The sequence below is a fragment of the Cucumis melo genome, chromosome 10, assembly GCF_025177605.1.
Source record: "Cucumis melo cultivar AY chromosome 10, USDA_Cmelo_AY_1.0, whole genome shotgun sequence".
NCBI lineage: Eukaryota > Viridiplantae > Streptophyta > Magnoliopsida > Cucurbitales > Cucurbitaceae > Cucumis > Cucumis melo.
Genome location: NC_066866.1, coordinates 6420105 through 6438560, shown reverse-complemented (window position 1 = coordinate 6438560; position 18456 = coordinate 6420105). Strand labels below are relative to the sequence as shown.

Genomic DNA, 18456 nt, shown 5'->3' with positions numbered 1-18456 from the left:
AAGAATTAAAATGTTTATAAAGGATGAATAAAAACGACACTTCAAAATACAGGTTTAAGCATTCAACATCAATTACACAATCTAAAAATAATATGTTTGCATTATTAAAATTTATATTGAATTATCAAAAACATTCTTAAAAATAAGTAACAATTACACAATCATCATCCCAAAGCATGTCATAGACAATGTGAATTATATATCATATTGAGTCGTAAATATTAATATATGGTATTAATTCTAATTTTATGTAAAAATTAAACATTTCAAAGTATTAATTCTCAACCCTAAATTGGGGTATCAGTTTTGTAGCGGAGGAGGAGAGGAGTGACCGTTATTCTGTAGAAGAGATTGTGAAAGGCGATGATGCTTAATCGGAGAAAACGGATGATCAATCTCCATATTTTCACCATTTTCCTTCAATTTCCCTTTCGCATTCTTTCTAGTTTCCTCTTCCTTCTCATCAATCGCCATTTTCCGATCGTTGGAAGCAGAGTGGAGGTGTTTGTTGTAATTGAGTCTTACGGGTCGTGAATCGGGAAAGGGAAAGGATCGGCGGTTGAGGTTTCCGAATCCATGGATTCCGCGATTAAGGTTTCGAGCTTTAATTCTTTCTTGTTGTAGAAATTCTTGATCCTCCAGAAGCTTTATTACTCTTCCGCTTAATTTCCTCACGCTCTGTCCCCAATCGAATCTGGAATTTCAATTACGCTTTATTACTTTTGTACAACAATAATCAACGATATTACAATTACAAATTTTAGTCATGCCCATTACAAGTTTCCCAAGTTTTGGTGATTCCAAACTTAGCTTTTTTGTAGATTTAGACACAACATTGGAACTAAGTTTCATTTTCTCTGTGATTTTTTGTTATTACGGAAAGCGTTGCCATTTTATTTAGTTTACAATAAATTTGTTTTCCTAATTTCCCAATTTAATTGAAAAAAAAAGTTTTATGTTAAATTTTCAGGGCTCTAATCCCTTCGTAAATGAAGTTTACGAACAAACTTTCTTTCAAGTTGAAAGTTTGATTTTTTATTTTCGCAATTGTTATATTTAAATAAATGTTGAAAAATCAAAATTCGAACTTGTAATTTAAATGAAAATGAATTATGAGTAAATTTTTAGATACCAAACGAAAAAACGCAAATTGCAAATAATGAGAATAGAATTATTTCATGATTTATGTGTCTCAATTTGTGTTTTTGAAATGATTAGATGTTAGAAGGATTTTATTCCTTTGGAATTGATCTTTTTTTTTTTCTTTTTTTTCTTTTTGTAATGAAGATTTTGGTGTACAAACCCATCAATTATTCAAAAATTAAAACTCAGTTCAATAAATTAATTAGCAATAATAATAATAATAATAATAAAAGAAAAGAATAGTTGAAGTATGTTGGACAAACCCTTTGTGATCAACAAAGTGGAAGCCATCCATCTCCATCAAAACTTGTTTGTAATTATCATCTTCAAATTCTTCAACAAAGCTTTTTGGGCCATGAGTTAGAACATGTTCTAACAATATCAATGCATTATAACTTCCTCTCCAATCTTTTCCATCAAATTTCTCCAACCTCAATTAATTCACACAAAAAATACAAACAAGCAAACTTATGTTTCTTCAATAAAACAAATCAATGGGGAAATAAATATACATAGATTCCATACTTGGAAAAAAAAAAAAAAAAAAAAAAAAAAAGAGCCATAAAACCTCTTGTGAAGAATCTCCACAATTCTGAAGAAATCATCAACTTCAAAGGTTGCCCTTGTTATCTCCCTCATGGTGGGTGAATCTGGTGGCCATGGATTCCCACTCGTAGCTTCCTCTGTCAACCTAACATGAGAATTCCAACAATTGACCTTCAATAACTTGAACAATTATGTTTAATCCTCTCAACTCCTACTATGTCTAGAACTCACCATTAAAGTCAACATAAGCACATCATGATTAAATGAAAACAAACTCACAATTGAGCAGGAGTAACATCAGTAAGAGCCAAACGAGCCATTTTGATGTTAGTTTTGAAGAAGAAATAAGCTTGCTTCTTCAATTCACGGAAATAGTTGTCCTCCATTAATTTTTTGCTCTTTTGTTGTCTTCACAAAAAAAGAAAAAAAAAAAAAAAAAAAAAAGATAATTACAATGAATGAACATTGAATAGAGAGAACCATTTAAATCATTTTAGTTGAGGCTTCACTTTAAATGACATAAGAAATTATAACTGTTCCATTACATCTCTCAACTGCTCCACAAAAGTGTGTGTATATATATATTAAACAAAAAGCCAAGTGTTTTGAAGAGATATAAACATAGAAGGTTGTGTTTTTTTTTTTTTTTTTTTGTAACATTATTAAAATTTGTTAAGACATACTCTGATGAAGCCTTCCTTGTTATTATTTTAAATAACTGTTAGAAATAGTTTTGTGTGTGTTTTTTAAGAGCAAAGAGGTAGGCTTATTGTCGGTATCTTTGTTCTCATCTTATTCCTCCAGATCTTATGCTCTTTTTGTTTCTTGAAGTGTTTTTATATGATACGGAGATTTTGCTGGAAATTCTTTCAAAAATTAATCTTTGTGCGTTCATTTTGACGTTCAGTTTAGTTTTCTCACTTTTAGTCTTTTTTTTTCTATATATATGATTAGTTCGTTTAGAGAGAGATTGCTTTAATTGTTTAGTAAAAAGAAATAAATACCGTAAAATAATAAAATTTAAAATTTTAACATTAACAGTAAATTATATATAACAACAACAACTTGTTCAAATCAACCACCCCTGCCGTTATTGTAATACATAAATATTTAACCTACAGAAAAAATTCCTTCCACTCCCTCCTTTATTCTCCATCTAAACAGGAAATGTTCTTCTCCTCTTTGGTCCATCCTCCAAAGAGAATGGGCAATTTTAATTGTGTGTTAAATCTCAGGTGGAACGATTGAGACAAAGTGTTTTATTATAGACCTAATTATAATAGTTTTTGTGTTTAAAATGTAAATTATTTTTGTTTGGATTATAATAATATGTATTTAGATGTACACTACTTTAATTTGAGATGAAAATAGTAAACATCGTAACAAAAAGTAAAAAAAAGTGATTGAACATAAAATAGTGAAGGAAAATTTTTGAATATAGCAAAAAATTGAAACTTTTTACATAATATAACAAAATCTATCAAATTTTTCGTAGTTATATTTTATAAATAATTATTTTTCTTCTTCTACTATCGATAAGGATTAAGTTTTAATTTTCTATGAATTACAACGGGACTAAATATGTAATTTAATCCCAAGAATTGAAACAACTTGGGAAATTAAAGCAATATTTGTTCAGAACTTTGACATCCGATTGATTAGCTGGTGAAGGTAAAGAATAAAAGTAGTAACATCCCAATAATTTTACATAAATGAAAATTGATCGTCACAACTTGTGTGCGTATAAAACTAAATATTTTGTGCTAGTATTTGTTTCCTAAATAAACTCTCTTTATCATCAAGATAATTGTGGTTATCGCCTCGAAGGTTATGTATGAAGTCTCCACATACCTGTCCTATATCCCATAGACATGAGAGCCAGCTCCCAAAGCATGTTGGGTATGCTCAATGGATTTACCTTTGATCCAGGGATTTCGGACCAGTTCACAGATATTTCAACCATTGGAATATGAAATCGCTTGCACAGATAAACAATCTCGACGTCGAAACACCACCTGCAGAAAGTGCACAGGTCAGTTCCCTGAACAACATCGACATATTTTGGTTTATAAAAGCTGAATGTGAAATAAAGGGCAATATATTTTTGTAGAGTGCACTATACATTAAAGCACTATATAAATTCGTGAACATAGTTGAAGTGAAAATATAAAAAATAAAATAAAAAAAAGGACTTTTAAACACAAAATGTAGCATTTAGTCTTCGAGCCTTTTGGCCTAAATAATACTCAAGTCTTTGAGCCTTATTTTATGAGCCTCACTTTTTCAAGGCGATGCGTCAGACTTGTGGCTTGAGCCCAGGCGCATGCCCAAATACTGATTAGCAGTACAGTAATGGAACAAACGGAGGGAAAAAAAGTATTAGAATTAGATGAATGTCGTAGAGAAAGACTAGAGAGAGACTAAATATTAGCATTATTTTTCTGACAATGACTCAATGTGACGGTATGTCTTTTCGCCAAAAATTGAACATCATTTATGTCTTTTCTCTCAAAGCCGAATTGTATGGTTTGATATTCTGTCATAGTTGAGGGATGAAGGACAACACTTTACTTCCTCCCTATAGTATTGAAAAGAGAAAATAACAAAATAACAAAGCACAGAAAGAAAGAGATGACAAAGCACTGAAATGATAGACGTTATCTCAAAATTACCAAGTTACCATAAACAGCCAACACAATCAGAACAATATCAGTTCTCTCAATGCTATTAGAATCTGCTTTTGAAATTGAAAAGTATGGACAAATTAAGTCGTGCAGGATTCATCTTACCTTTTCAAACGAATATTTGTGAAAAGCTTTCTAGCTGCAGATCTGGTAAACATCTTGAAACCACACTGTACAAAATGAACCAATCAATTATCAACTTTTTGTTAGTAATTTCTATTGTAATATATGGTAATCAAATCAAACCAGAATCAGTAAATGATTTATATCGGAGGGGAAGCACACATCACCTGAGTGTCACGGATTCCAGGACCGGCAGTTAAAAGAACCACAAGATGGAAACCCTTCATCAAGAAATTACGGTACACCTTTCTCTGAACAATATGTGAAATGATTCAGATTCAAGCAAAAAAGGGGGATTAATGAGACGGCTCAGCCACGGGTAACGTTATATATACGTGCAGTGTCCCCAAAAAATATGCTAGATGGTTCAAATTAAAGCAAACTGGAAAGAAGATAAGATGGCTCAGCCTGGACAATCCGAAACAAATTCAAAATAATGACATTATGTACGCCATATGTGCAAGTGAAAATGTAAGTATATTGATGAGAAACCAAAGTTTCATTAAGATGAATGAAAGAGAAACAGAACAATGAAAATAATAGTTACTTCCATTTGGCCTAAAAAATACTTAACTGTAGCCAGAGCCTTTTCCTCCAAATGAGCACGAGAACCAAAAGTAGCAACAGGGATATCAGAAACTCTAAAATTAGAGCCAATAGATTCCTTTTTGGCAAAGGCATGGATCTGGAAGGCCATAAAGTAGTTGTCAATAACTATATTTGAAGTCTTGTACGCGGAAGGCAAAACTTTAAAAAAGTTCAGTAAAATTAAACAGGTTAAAATAAGAATGAAGATAACCTGATTTTCCAGTTTTTCTAGGTCGGTAATTTTGGTTGCTCCATCAGCATCCAACATTAAAAGTAATTCACCACGTGAATGCAACATCCCCTGTTTAACAATGCTTCCGCAGAGACTAGAGATTTCAATGGATTGTCACCAGAGAATGTAACATCAGAAACTGTTAAAATTAAGATGTTTAGAATAGACTCACTTTTCTAATAGCTTCTCCCTTTCCATGATTTCTTCCAAGAAGAATAACTCTCACATTGTCAACTGAGAACTTCTTGGAAAATTCCCAACCTACTCTTTTAGTGCCATCAATGCTTCCATCATCAACAATAAGCACCTGATCAAGTGATCCTCAATGTCAAATTTTAAGAACCACAGAATAGACCAACTGTATGCTATATTCAGAAATGATTCTGTCATTTTTTTTCTCCCTATATCTAGAAGTTCCAGACCAGCTTATGCGCATCACAATTAATCTCACAAAACAACCCGCTTAACCCTATGAAACTCGTTGGAAATTAGTTTCTATGTAGGTGGCCACCATGGATTGAACCCATGACGTTTTAGTTAGTTATTGAGGCTATGTTTCCCTTTTTATACTAGGTCAACCCATGATGCTTTATTCCTAAATGATTTTATTAGGTTAGAAAGAACGTGATACATCCTCCGTGTTTGTCTATAAGAGGAGAAAGAAGTCGATAAAACCAGGTAACTGAGCTGAATGTTGGGTGGGGAAAAAAAACAAAAAATGGGGTCTACATTCAGCTATGTATTGAACAGGGTAGCAAAATAATGCTGCGGAAATGAGAGGACATTGTTGGCCAACTTGGGAATTGAGTGGAGATTATTTTTAAGAGAAGAAACATTTCATTGATTAATGAAGTAGGGGAAACCCCAAAAGCCAATAGAAAATTACAACAACAAAAAAAATCCAATTGGAGACCAAATAAGATAAACTGAGATGATTAAAAGGATCTCTTGCATGCTGAAGTTAACTGCACCAAATGATGATGTTAACTGAATGAAAAAGAGATAAGGAGTGAAGAGAGAGTGATCCCCCTTCGTTAAAGATGTTGGATAGAGAGGGTTCAGGGTCTCTTGCATACTATTTGTTACAAATTTAGCATTTTGCCTTTTGCTGGGAAATCAGAGAGTTCTGTCAGGACAATAAGAAATCTCTTTTTCTGAAAAGGTATTGTAATAAACTTATGGTATGGGGATTTGAACCTGGGACCTCTTGTCCTTCGGTGCATACAGGTCTTGGATACATACAGGTCCCAATTGAGCTAAGTTCATGTTGACAACAATAAGAAATCTCATCGATGAAATAATACATACTCTGAAATAAATCTTAATAGATAGACAAGTTAAATGTTCTCTGCCATATTAAACACAGTGACATCATGATACTGCGGAGAAAGAGCATTAACATGAGCCAGACTATCTAATTCTTCATTTTCCCCACATGTATCCTAGACAACAGTTCTAAAATACTGAAATATTTTGTCTTGGAAAACAAATTATTTCCAGTACCATGAGCTACCTAACAGAATGAAGCTCGCTCCTGATACCCAACAAGGACTCCCACCAAACTGGAAGGGGAAAGCTTATGTCTCATGGCACAGAATTAGAAAAACCTCTATGTTAATAGTTTTATAAGTTATAACAACAGTGCTAATGTTCCATAAGACTCAGATTTAACCAATAACTTCTATTCTTCAAGAGGAAACGCACACAACATTGAATCCATGCAAAAGTTTTAAAGGATGATCCGTACCTCATATGAGAATGATTTATCCTTTGTTGCACGTTCTTGAAGATAACTGCAAAACAAGCATAGCAATAGTATTGTGCGTGATGGTGCAACTTCCTCAAGCCTTTCAAAATGACTAATTTACTTCTAACCAATTGCACTTCTCTGAGAAAGTCCCTACCTTATCTACTCATAGTGGCATAATTGAGGTGTACCAAGATTCAATAAGAAGTCGACAATGTGATACAGATATATGAAGACGAATTTTATTCAGAAATGGTTCATAATATTTCTAGTTTTGAAGCACCAATATACAATTTAGCGCCAGAAATTTTGAATGTATTTATAACAAACGTAAAACAGCTTCCAAATCTATTGAAGTTTTGAAAAACTTTCATTGAACTTTCCAACTAAAAGCAAAAGAAATGCCAATAAGTCAAACATGCCTTAATAAGGAAATTAGAATTGTTCTTTCGTGACTATGATCTAAATGGCACAAGTCAGCTAATGTATGGGGTAGGGGGTGAAGTTCACACAAATATCAATTCTACTTACTCAATGGTTTCTTGCAGAGCACCGGGAAGCCTCTGCTCTTCATTATATGCAGGAATAATCAAAGAAATATACTTCTCAGCCGGATCGAAGATGGAAGGACAAGAAACCTACGTAAAACAACAGAAACATCGTACAGGAACACCTCATTCCGAATTTCAATCATACAAACATCATAACAAAGCGCATAGATTATAAAATTTCCTATAAAAGATCTCAAACAAAACATATAGAACGTTAACACATCCGATCGAATAATTACTAATCGGCATCAGAAACTGGAAATACCTGCGTGGACGTAATAGAATCCAGAAAGACCGCAGGAGCTTCAACGTGGCTATAAAATTTCAAATGGAGAAAAATGAAATCAGATAGAGAATCAAGGAATATAACAACGGAAGATCAGATAAATAGACATCAAATTGACGAGGAAGTGGAAATTGAACGTACGAGTGGTTAAGCCTTCTTCTATTAGCTTCGAAGAGGATAAGGGAGAGTAATATAAAAGCTGCAACGAGAAGGAGATAGATGAGAACCTCCATCAAAGGCCATAGAGACGCCATTGGCGATCGCGCTCTCAGAGTCCCCTCCTCGCAAGGGCGTCGTTTGGTGCCTGCCGGTACCGTGCTCCTAAAAATGAATAAAACGGAACGTAATGATGGAATAAATAAAGAAAAATTAGATTATCTAACAACAAGCCCGTCTAGCTCAGTCGGTAGAGCGCAAGGCTCTTAACCTTGTGGTCGTGGGTTCGAGCCCCACGGTGGGCGTATTTTTCTCCTCTAATAAGAAGTTTTGAGTTCAAAATTTTCTACTTCAATTTGTAAAAATCACTTAAACATCTCTAAATGTGACACTTCCTCTCAACAGAGCATAAGTTATTTGTGAAACTCTCTTTTAACATGAAAAGTAAAAATCTATCTTTTTACTTTCAAATGAAAACAATTTTACTTTGAATACTTAAGCTCCCTTGATATACTAAGATTTAGGGGTAAAAAAAACTGACCCGAACCGGTTCGGTTCTGTTTGGGTTAGATCGGTTAGTAACAACAATGTTACCGAACCGAACCAATTTGATTCGGTTCGAGTAGGGTCGGGTTTAAAATAACCGATTAGGTTAAAATTTTAATTCCTCTGCGTCTGCGACTTCATTTCCTCTCCTCTTCGACTCTTCTTCACCTCTTCGTCTGGCGTCGGCATAATCTCTTCGTCTGCATCGGCGTCGGCATCATCTCTTCGTCTTCATCACTTCACCACTCCATCGTCTTCATCACTTAGTAAGATTTAAATAATCATTCAAGATCAGCAATAGTGGACTCTTCACAATCACAAGGATTGACACCATAAAAAGCTTCACAATCACATTGAATATGAGAGTATATAGCTTTCTATATAACTCTTATGGCAAAATGCATGTTTTGGTAATTTGAGGTTCGAAGTTAATGTATATTTAATTTATAGAGTTTCCAAATGAACACTATCGTCCTTAATCAAGTTTGAAAAATATTTCTAAATAATTCCTCAACTAATTTGGTCGTTAGTTGACCAAGAGAAAAAGTGACGTAGTGGGTTGAGTTGACGCTTTTTGAGATGAACGAACAATTTTTATCAACGTCATATAATTCTTATTTGATTTGGTGAATTTTTATATTTATTTTTCTTCTCCCTTCTCTCTCCTTAAATGTGAGAAGCTAAAGTTTTCATTTTCTATCTCAAACCCCAAAAGTTCATTTTGTCGTAACTAAATTAAATACTTGTGTAATACCTACTCGTACTTAACTTATCTATTACTTTGTTTAATTTCTTCAATAGAAGATTAAAATAGATTTCATTCTTTTTTTTAGTATTTCCCTTAAATTTTAAATTTAGTCATTGTTACCATTTTTATTCCTATATTTAGATTTTGTTCATTTTTAATATATTTTCATTAAATCTTACAATTTAGTCATTGTTTTTATTTTATTTATAACAATAAAAAAATTCTCACTATCATTTATTTCATAAATTTTGAAAATATTTCATATAGTGTTTTTTATATTGCATAAAAGTTGTTGAAATTTTTTAAAGTAATTAAAATTTTTCTAGAAAAGTACCACATCACTACAACAAAAGTGACTTTCCATGACACTTCTAAAGAAAAAAAAATTGAGAGGAGAGAAGAAACAATTGTCATAATATGTGAAAATGCATTTTTTTAGCGGGAAAAAATGTTGTTTTCGGATATTGTTTTCCGTGACAGTTATTTGGTGTCATAAAAGGGTATAGGATTTATTAATATAATTTATTAAAATAAAAAAACCCCAATTTTATTAAAAATAACATAAAATCCCTAATTTTTCTTCATCTTCATTTTCGCTCTTCATCTTCTACCCGTCCCTTCCGAAATCCGAACCGTCATCCTTCCATTCTTCCGCCGATGCCCGACCATCCCAGTCTTCGTAGCTACTATTGTCAGCCAATTTTTCCTATGTATTTGCATCTCACAGGTTAGCCCTCTAAGTGATATTGAAAAAATATTGGATTGTGAAATGTGGCCTACTCTTGCCGGAGACAGTGATGCTTCAAAGCAAGTTTTCGTGAAACAATATCTTGTGAAGTGGAAGGGGTTATCTTATCTACATTGCACATGGTAATTTATTTGATATTTTCTTTCTTCTACTTTGTGTTTTTTTTTTTTTTTTGTGTGTGTATGTGTTTGTAGATATTTATATAACTTGTAGTAGTACTACTACTTACTACCTACGTTCTTCCCTAATTCGTGTCATATCTTTTATTCTGTTCCCCTCTATTTCTAATTGTCAAGGTGCCTGAAAAAGACTTTATAAAAGCTTTTAAGACACATCCTCGCTTGAAGACTAAGGTAAACAATTTTCATAAGCAAATGTCATCGAGCAACAATCCTGAGGAAGATTATGTTGCCATTCGACCCGAATGGATCGCGGGCGACAGTGGACCGGATTCTTGCTTGCAGGTTTATTATTTTCTTGGAGTTCTTTGCATAGGTTCCTTTTTTGGAATAATCTTTTGACCTTTAAGTAAAGAAAATATTTTTCTAATTCCCTGCAGGATAAACCATACAGAGTATTGCCTTTTTAGTATCCCTTTATGAAGAGAATCTAGCTCCCCACTTGGTAGTTGCTCCACTTTCAACTCTTCGAAATTGGGAACGTGAATTTGCTGCCTGGGCTCCTCATATGAATGTTATATGTATCTGTTGGTTATTAATTCCTCGTAATGTTTGTTGGGTTGCATTATGCTAATATGCACTTGCTGCAGGTTATGTACGTGGGCACTGCACAAGCCCGTACGGTTATAAGGGAATATGAATTTTACTTTCCAAAGAATCATAAGAAGGTGAAGAAAAAGAAATCTGGCCAAATTGTTAGTGAAAGTAAGCAAGATAGAATCAAGTTTGATGTTCTGCTAACATCATATGAGATGATTAACTTTGATGTAGGAACACTGAAGCCTATAAAATGGCAATCCCTGGTGAGAGTCTGCCATTAGTTTATCTTTACAATGAATTCTTGATTTATCATCGTGTACTACAAACTATGTTCAAGTTTGAGGTATCATAATTGACTTGCTTTCTCATTGCTGATTTCTCTATAGATTGTTGATGAAGGCCACTGGCTTAAGAATAAGGATTCGAAATTATTTTCTTAGTTGAAACAGTTTTCTAGTAGCCTTCGGGTACTCTTGACTGGAACTCCTCTTCAAGTTCGTTCTAGGTTATATTAATGCATTAAAGAGGTCATCTGGTTTTGGCTTTTAGTCGTATTTTATTTGGTTTGAATTTCTTGTTGCTATTGTATATAGCTTTCTTTCTTTCTTTCTTTTGTTTTTTTTTTTTATAGAAATAACAACGTTCATTGAGAAAAATATGAAAGAATGTGCTCTATGTGCTCTATGTTGTTGAAGTGTGTTGTTGATGTGTGTTGTTGATCATGAAGTGTTGTTGAAGTATGTTGTTGATAAAAAAAGTGTTGTTGAAGTGTGTTGTTGATAAAAAAGTGTTGTTGAAGTGTGTTGTTGAGCTTGAAGTGTGTATATAATTTAGCTAAGTATGTGCTCTATGTTGTTGAAGCGTGTTGTTGATGTGTGTTGTTGATCAAGAAGTGTTGTTGAAGTGTGTTGTTGATAAAAAAAAAAAATGTTGTTGAAGTGTGTTGTTGATTATGAAGTGTTGTTAATGTGTTTTGTTGATCATAAAGTGTTGTTGAAGTATGTATGTAATTTATCTTAGTTTGTGGGATGAATTTAGCTAAGCTTAGAAGTTATTGTTCGTCATGAAGTGAATGTAATGTGTTTATTTGGGTGAATGTGTTGTCTTGTTGAATCATTTTTTTTCCTTCTCTTATCTTATTAGGTTTTGCCACAATCCATTGGAGCAATGAAGCCATATTTACGCCAATTCATTGATGTATAGACTTTTTTTATAGGTTTGGTAGGAAATTTTTTTGTTTAAATGTAGTTATTTAAATAGTTTGTTCGTACCAAAACACATTTGTGCCAACAATTAAAGCAATATTACAAAGTGTGTTGGGCCTATAAAAGCGTTCACCGTTTTTCTATATGTGATTGTATTGGTCTATAATAGTATGTGTAATGGCAGGACGACAAGAAATACAGGATTCAAAAAGAAAGAGGGCTGTTGAAAACAGTGACTAAAAACAAAAATATGACGTTTAAATTGAAAAATAAAATTGTCATCGAAAAAGTTTTATTGACATTTAATTAAAGTCATGGTAAGTAAAATGATGACAATTAAAAAATGTCATAAATGATAAATAACGACATTTAATATAAGTCATAGAATCTTAACAATGGCAGTTATTCTCCATCATAAAATGTAAATTATGACAGTTATAAGATGTTATAAAAAATAAACAATGATAGTTATTAACTGTCATCGAAAATGAATAATGACAGTTACACTCTGTCATATAATGTAAACTGTGATAGTTATTAACTGTCATCGAAACTAAATAATGACAGTTATAATCTGTCATAAAATGTTTCATTCGTGATATTTATTAGATGTCATGAAAACCACATTTTGTGACAGTTTTTTACAACTGTCATAAAATACTTCCCATGACTACCGCATCAATGACTCCAAAAAACTATCACGAAAACCTTTAATGACAGCCTTTAATTGTCATTGTAGACTCTTTTTCTACTAGTGACAGCATTTAACTGTCATTGTAGACCATTTTTCTACTAGTCACGAAAACCTTTAATGACAGCATTTATGCATAACCAATTACAAATTTATGATCGTACAATTTGATGGATCGACCGAGATAAATATTATCCGCACCACACCATTGGTCTCCTTTTGTTCATTGTTTGTTCCTAGTTATTGGTAACATTCTTTTTATATAAGAGATACAAAATTAGCTTTTCAATTATCAATCCGCCAACTAAACATTTTCATATATAAAGTAATATTTAGTTGGGAATAGAAAATGAGAAAAAAAAAAAAGAAGAAGGTAAAATTATGTTAACTTCATAAACTTTTAAATAGATTTGGTATAATGGGAAGTGGATTTGTATGTTAATTATAAAAATAATAATGGTAAAGAATTAAAAATAAAAAAAGTGCATGTGAGAATATTCCAAAAGGAAGAATTAAAAATTATGAAAACCGTAAGTTGCGAAGCACGTGGACTCAATCACATATCTCCTCACATTTCAATGTTGTTTTCTTCATTTTTATTTTTTTTCTTTTAGTAACCAACGGGAGATTCCTCATCATTTAGTAAAAGTAATAAATATCCTAAATCTTTTTTATTTAATTTATCTATATTACTAGTGAGAAGTCGAATGGTTCACTTTTGACTTTAAAAAATCAAACTTTGATCAACTTTATATTCAAATTTATTTTGAATTTTAGAAAATTGAACACGCATCATACTCAATTAATGGAAAAATTCAACAAATTCAACATTTTTTTTTTGGACTATCTTACTAACTTCTGGTGGGTTATGTGGTTGCATGAGAAGTTGACACCAAACCTAAGTTCACTATGGGTTAGTACGTGTTAGACTTTAGTGAACTAATTACATGCATTTTGCGTGTAATTAGGTTATTTAAAGGGTGGATTTTCAAATGCACAAAAACTTTTGACTTTTTTGTTATTTTTATTTTTAAAGATTTTATTCTCAACTCTCTTGTAATAATCCTCCAATTTCTATCTTTCTCTCTCTCTCACATATCCTTCGCTCATCGAGTCCCACAACCTCATTCTAAGTCTGGAGAATAATAGATCATTATTGGCAGTGGCCTTTTTCAAGTTTGTGCGAATATTACGAATTGGAGCTACAAAGGTATGATCTCTAAAATCGTAGTTTCTTTTACTAAATTAGGCCCATACATGTTACTTTATAATTTGATTAGAAGCAATTAGAGTTTAATTGATTCGTTCTGTGCAGATTGTTTCCACCAAAGAGATAATTGCATTGATTTGTTAAATTTCATTTTTTTTTTATTATATTCTATTCTATATGTGAAAAATGTGATAAGGAGATAATTTTTCTATATTTTTTTCCCTTTATTTTTAGCAAATTTCTATGTTACACTTTGATAGACCTTTTTTGAGCGTATGTATCCGTCGTGACTTTCCTATTTTTTAATCACAAAATAAATTTATATGTTTAAAAATTAAAGTAAAATATGTGCAATTGATATCAATAAGATGCAATTCTTTGAAAATATGTGTTTGATGAGCATCCATTGATGAAAATGATACATAGAATAATGTGATTATTCAGAGGGTGGTGGTTACACATCAAACCCGTACTTCTTCTCATGTGGGCATGAGATGCATAAATAAACTAAATAAAATATTAGAGTATTTGATTATAGTCTTAATTTTTTTAAAAAAAACCCCTATAGATTACGCAAAAAGATACCAAACTTTTAAAAATACAAGTTTGAAGGTAAGCGAAGTAAATTTATATATATATATATATATATATATATATATATATATATATATATATATATATATATATATATATATATATATATATATATATATATATATATATATAGTATTGTGTTGGTTTTGAAAAGTTAACATATAATCTTATTTTTTAAAAAAAAAAAATTGTATTGCCCCTATGAAACTTTTTCATTTTTTTAATTAAAACAAATTTAAAAAAATTATACAAGATGATCCTAAGAAAAACGAATTAAGTATGTAGTTATTAATTAATTTTTAATTATTTTCCTAAAATCCTCTTTTATCATTCTTTTCAAGAGTTATAATTAATAAAATTTATTTGATACTTTAGGATATAGAATAATTTGATGACATAGAAAATGACAACATTAAAATAAAAATGGTTACATTTTCTTAATACAATGTTTTAGGAGTCTTTTAATGTATAGCAACATGATCAACTTCTTAATCGATGTATAGGCAATTAAAAAAGAAAAAAGACATTTATTACAAACTAAAAATATCACATGCATAGGCACGTGCCTCATATAATTAGTACCTTGAAATATTGGCATAATTGATATAATATAAATGTGTAATTCTCAAACATAGCAACTTCAAAATTAAGGTATAAAATAATCAATTCTCGAATTAACGATCCATTTTAAATAATCATATAAAAACTTCATTAAACCTAGAGTTTAACAATATTGCATTATTGGTGAAAAGAAAGGTCTGAATGAAGTATATATTATTTTACTTTATATTGTGTGAAAAAAATATTTTTTTTTTAATAAACTTCTCTTTAAAAAAAATATGTTCTCACAATAAGAAAAGATTAGAAATATCCTAAACTTTGTCTCCATCATTTTATCCCTATTTGAATATTCTGACCAATTTACCTTTCCTGCACGTCCTCAATATTAACTTATGAAAATTGTATTTAAGAATCTGGACTGTGATTTTATATTTATTGAGTTCAACGTATATGTATTTGGTCAAGGATCTGAATTCTATTTTTGAAAACTGTTTTAATTAAGATTATGCGATATAAGTAGTGCAAATTCTGAAAAACAACTTTTTTGCGTTTTCATTGTATCAAGAATTTGAGTTTTACATCTTAAAATGTCATGTTATAAACTCAACTTTTTTTTTTTTTTTAATATAATATGTATTATGTAATGTATCGTAAATTATATAATGATATAAAAGTAATAACTATATAAATTTTTAGGTTAAATTATAAATTTGGTCCTTTGGATTTAAAATAATAGAATTTAGTTTTTATGGTTTATATATAGAATTTAGTAGCCTTTTGGTTTGATAAAATCATAAAAAATATTCTCGCTTATTGGGACTATTTATGAATATTGTTAAATTATAAGGACTATATACGAAACTCTAACTTTATTTAAACAATAAAGGCTAATATTGCAGTTTAATCAATTTTTAAAACATAAATTAAATTCATAAATAAATTAATAATAAATGTTAATAGATAAGTAAGGTTAGTTTTATGATTTATAAATATATATTAGGAAACACAGTTAAATATTTTCCAAAACTAGAATCCAATTTTTAGATCTGCTATCAAACACATACGTGTGAAAACATAAAATACAACTTTGTTTTCATTGAATCTCTTATTTTTAAATTTTTGTTTTCAGATTCTCTACTAAACAGATCCTTGACATTTCATTTTTGTGGTTATTGTACTTATCTAATACTAAATACATTTATTTGTCTAAGATGAACATAATTAGGTTGTAATTCAAGATTTTACCGCTTATTAAAGTATAGAAAGTATAAACGCCATAACTAGCCATAATTTTATTCCATACAACATTAAGAAAACTCTTTTAAATGACATAAATTTGAAAAGCTATTGTTACATTTATTTCAACTTTGATCCTCGTTCGGAAAACTTATTTGAAAATTTAGAAATTCATACAATTTTGCGAAAGATAAATTTACTCAAAATTTAAAAAGACTCAGAAACAATCAATCCATATGTTAGAAAAAATAGGTAAAAAGAAATGGTAAAATCTTGAATAAATAGGCTATGTCTAACCATTTATCCTGAGAATAATAAAATTTGAAAAATACATATACTCTTTAAAACTCCTAACTAAATGTTTTCCAGAAGAATTAATGTCACTTATTCATTCTTCCAAATTTTGAAAACAAAAAGACATTCAGGTTCTTTCTAATTCAAAAACAAAAAAGAAAAAGAAAACATTAGATATAAGATTCAACCACTTGACTCGTGTTGAGAAATGCTATCCAAATGAATAAAAAGAATAACTTTTTGAAGGTCACACCTCATCCAGTAGAGTTCCTTTAAATTCACTTGAGAGAAAAATGTTTTAAAAAACAATATACAAAGTTGATGGATAATGATAAATTTATTTAATATTGACAACTCCTAAGGTAGAAAGAGAAAAGAAAGGTTGAGTATGTGGTCAAACCTAAACATAACTCAACTATAAATCTTAATTAATATATTCAATTCAATGAACACTAAAAATGAAGATGAACAAAATATGAAATTAAGTAGAAAAAAAAAAAAAAAAAGCTTCGTGAACTCTCCCCTTTATTAGATTATCTAATTACATACGAAAATTACAACTACAAATTGTTAAACCGATCGATTTTTCTGATATAAGATTTAATAATCCAATCTAATGATTCAAACGGAAGGAGAAAAGATAAAAGTTGCAACGATCAATCAATCAATCAAAGCTCAAACAACAAAATTTCTTTTTTCAAAGAAGAAGAAGAAGAAGAAGAAGAAGATCATGATGATGAGAACAGAGATCAATTTTAAGGAGAAGAAACAGAGGTTTAAAGATTCAATGAACAACGGCGACCGGCGCTGTCGTAAAGCTGCTTCCGCCGCCGTAAGTAATATTTCTCTGATTAGGTAAGGCGAGCATGGCGGTATGATCCAAAAAATCATTGAGCGAAACTACCGCCTGCAAAATCGTTTTCAGATCATCGGCGGCGGAGAATCCGAAGCACCCCTTTTCACGGACCGCATAGATGTAAAAGGTTAAACATCCTTTTCTAAATTTAAACCTAGCCATTTCGCAGCCGCTTAATCCTCGAATCAGCCGTCGATTCACATCGCCGAGTGCAATTTCCGCCGGCCACACACGACCAGCGGCGGCCTTCAGAGCTTCTGTCGCGAACACGAACAGAATCGCTTTTGATTTCTTTGTGCCAAGGCCGAGCGTTAACGTGTGCCAAGCGTGATGCGCTAAAATCGTGAAATTCGTCGGAACGAACGCCACCGTGGAATTGAATGGAAGTCGTTTGTTGCCGCCGTCGTCGTCGTGGATACCGCCGTCGTAGCGCGGTGGGAGAGAAAGGAGTTGGAGAAATTCGAGAGGCCAGGCTCGGCGGATTGTGAAGGATTTGACGACGAATTGTCCGCCGAATCGTAGGCCTTTGACGGCGGTGGAAGGTTTGAAGGAGTAATCGGAAAGGGATGGATTGGGAGTGGCGGCGCCGGATTGGTGGTGGTGTTTTTGCTTTTTGTTATTGTTTTTCTTCTCCGGAATTTCCATTTCTTTTTTCTTTTTTTGGTTTTCCGATTTGAATTTGTCGGTGGGATTTGAGTTTTTGATTATTTTGAGGTCAAAACAAAACAAAACAACACAAAACCGCCCCTCTTTCTATCGGCGTATCAAATTATTATTATTATTATTATTTTACACATTATTTAAAATCAGAGAGTTTTTAAACTAAATATATATATTTTTTAGATTTCCATAAATAAATACGTTTTTCAATTTTTAAATATATCAAATGACAGAGAAATGTCAGTTTTTCAGTTTTTTTTTCTAAGCTGTCATTTTTAATTTTGGTCTTCTTCTTTTTCTTTTTTTTTTTTTTTACTTTTGAAATTTCTTTT

The 18456-nt window shown here is 31.4% G+C and overlaps 4 protein-coding genes and 1 non-coding gene across 5 annotated transcripts; 2 read left to right on the top strand and 3 right to left on the bottom strand.

The window, feature by feature from the left end:
• Positions 1-12: 12 nt before the first annotated feature.
• On the bottom strand, positions 13-3003 carry LOC103500210 (epsin-2-like). The gene is made up of 4 exons (XM_008463440.3): positions 1969-3003; positions 1712-1834; positions 1407-1574; positions 13-694 (listed from the first exon to the last, which is right to left on the bottom strand). The coding sequence occupies exons 1-4, from the start codon at positions 2073-2075 to the stop codon at positions 301-303; spliced, it is 792 nt and encodes a 263-aa protein (XP_008461662.2). The 5' UTR covers positions 2076-3003; the 3' UTR covers positions 13-300.
• A 316-nt stretch (positions 3004-3319) lies between these two features.
• Positions 3320-8210, bottom strand: LOC103500209 (uncharacterized). The gene is made up of 10 exons (XM_008463439.3): positions 8042-8210; positions 7880-7928; positions 7595-7701; positions 7064-7109; positions 5489-5623; positions 5296-5385; positions 5071-5181; positions 4664-4747; positions 4479-4543; positions 3320-3704 (listed from the first exon to the last, which is right to left on the bottom strand). Exons 1-10 carry the CDS (start codon positions 8152-8154, stop codon positions 3518-3520), a joined length of 987 nt encoding a protein of 328 aa, XP_008461661.2. The 5' UTR covers positions 8155-8210; the 3' UTR covers positions 3320-3517.
• A 78-nt stretch (positions 8211-8288) lies between these two features.
• On the top strand, positions 8289-8361 carry TRNAK-CUU (transfer RNA lysine (anticodon CUU)). Its single transcript has one exon. It is a non-coding gene; the product is annotated as a tRNA-Lys (tRNA).
• Positions 8362-10810: 2449 nt separating this feature from the next.
• Positions 10811-11301, top strand: LOC127151311 (CHD3-type chromatin-remodeling factor PICKLE-like). The gene is made up of 2 exons (XM_051090795.1): positions 10811-11080; positions 11204-11301. Exons 1-2 carry the CDS (start codon positions 10826-10828, stop codon positions 11255-11257), a joined length of 309 nt encoding a protein of 102 aa, XP_050946752.1. The 5' UTR covers positions 10811-10825; the 3' UTR covers positions 11258-11301.
• Positions 11302-17175: 5874 nt separating this feature from the next.
• Positions 17176-18225, bottom strand: LOC103500208 (uncharacterized). Its single transcript, XM_008463438.3, has one exon. It carries the CDS (start codon positions 18107-18109, stop codon positions 17393-17395), a length of 717 nt encoding a protein of 238 aa, XP_008461660.1. The 5' UTR covers positions 18110-18225; the 3' UTR covers positions 17176-17392.
• Between the last annotated feature and the right edge of the window lie 231 nt (positions 18226-18456).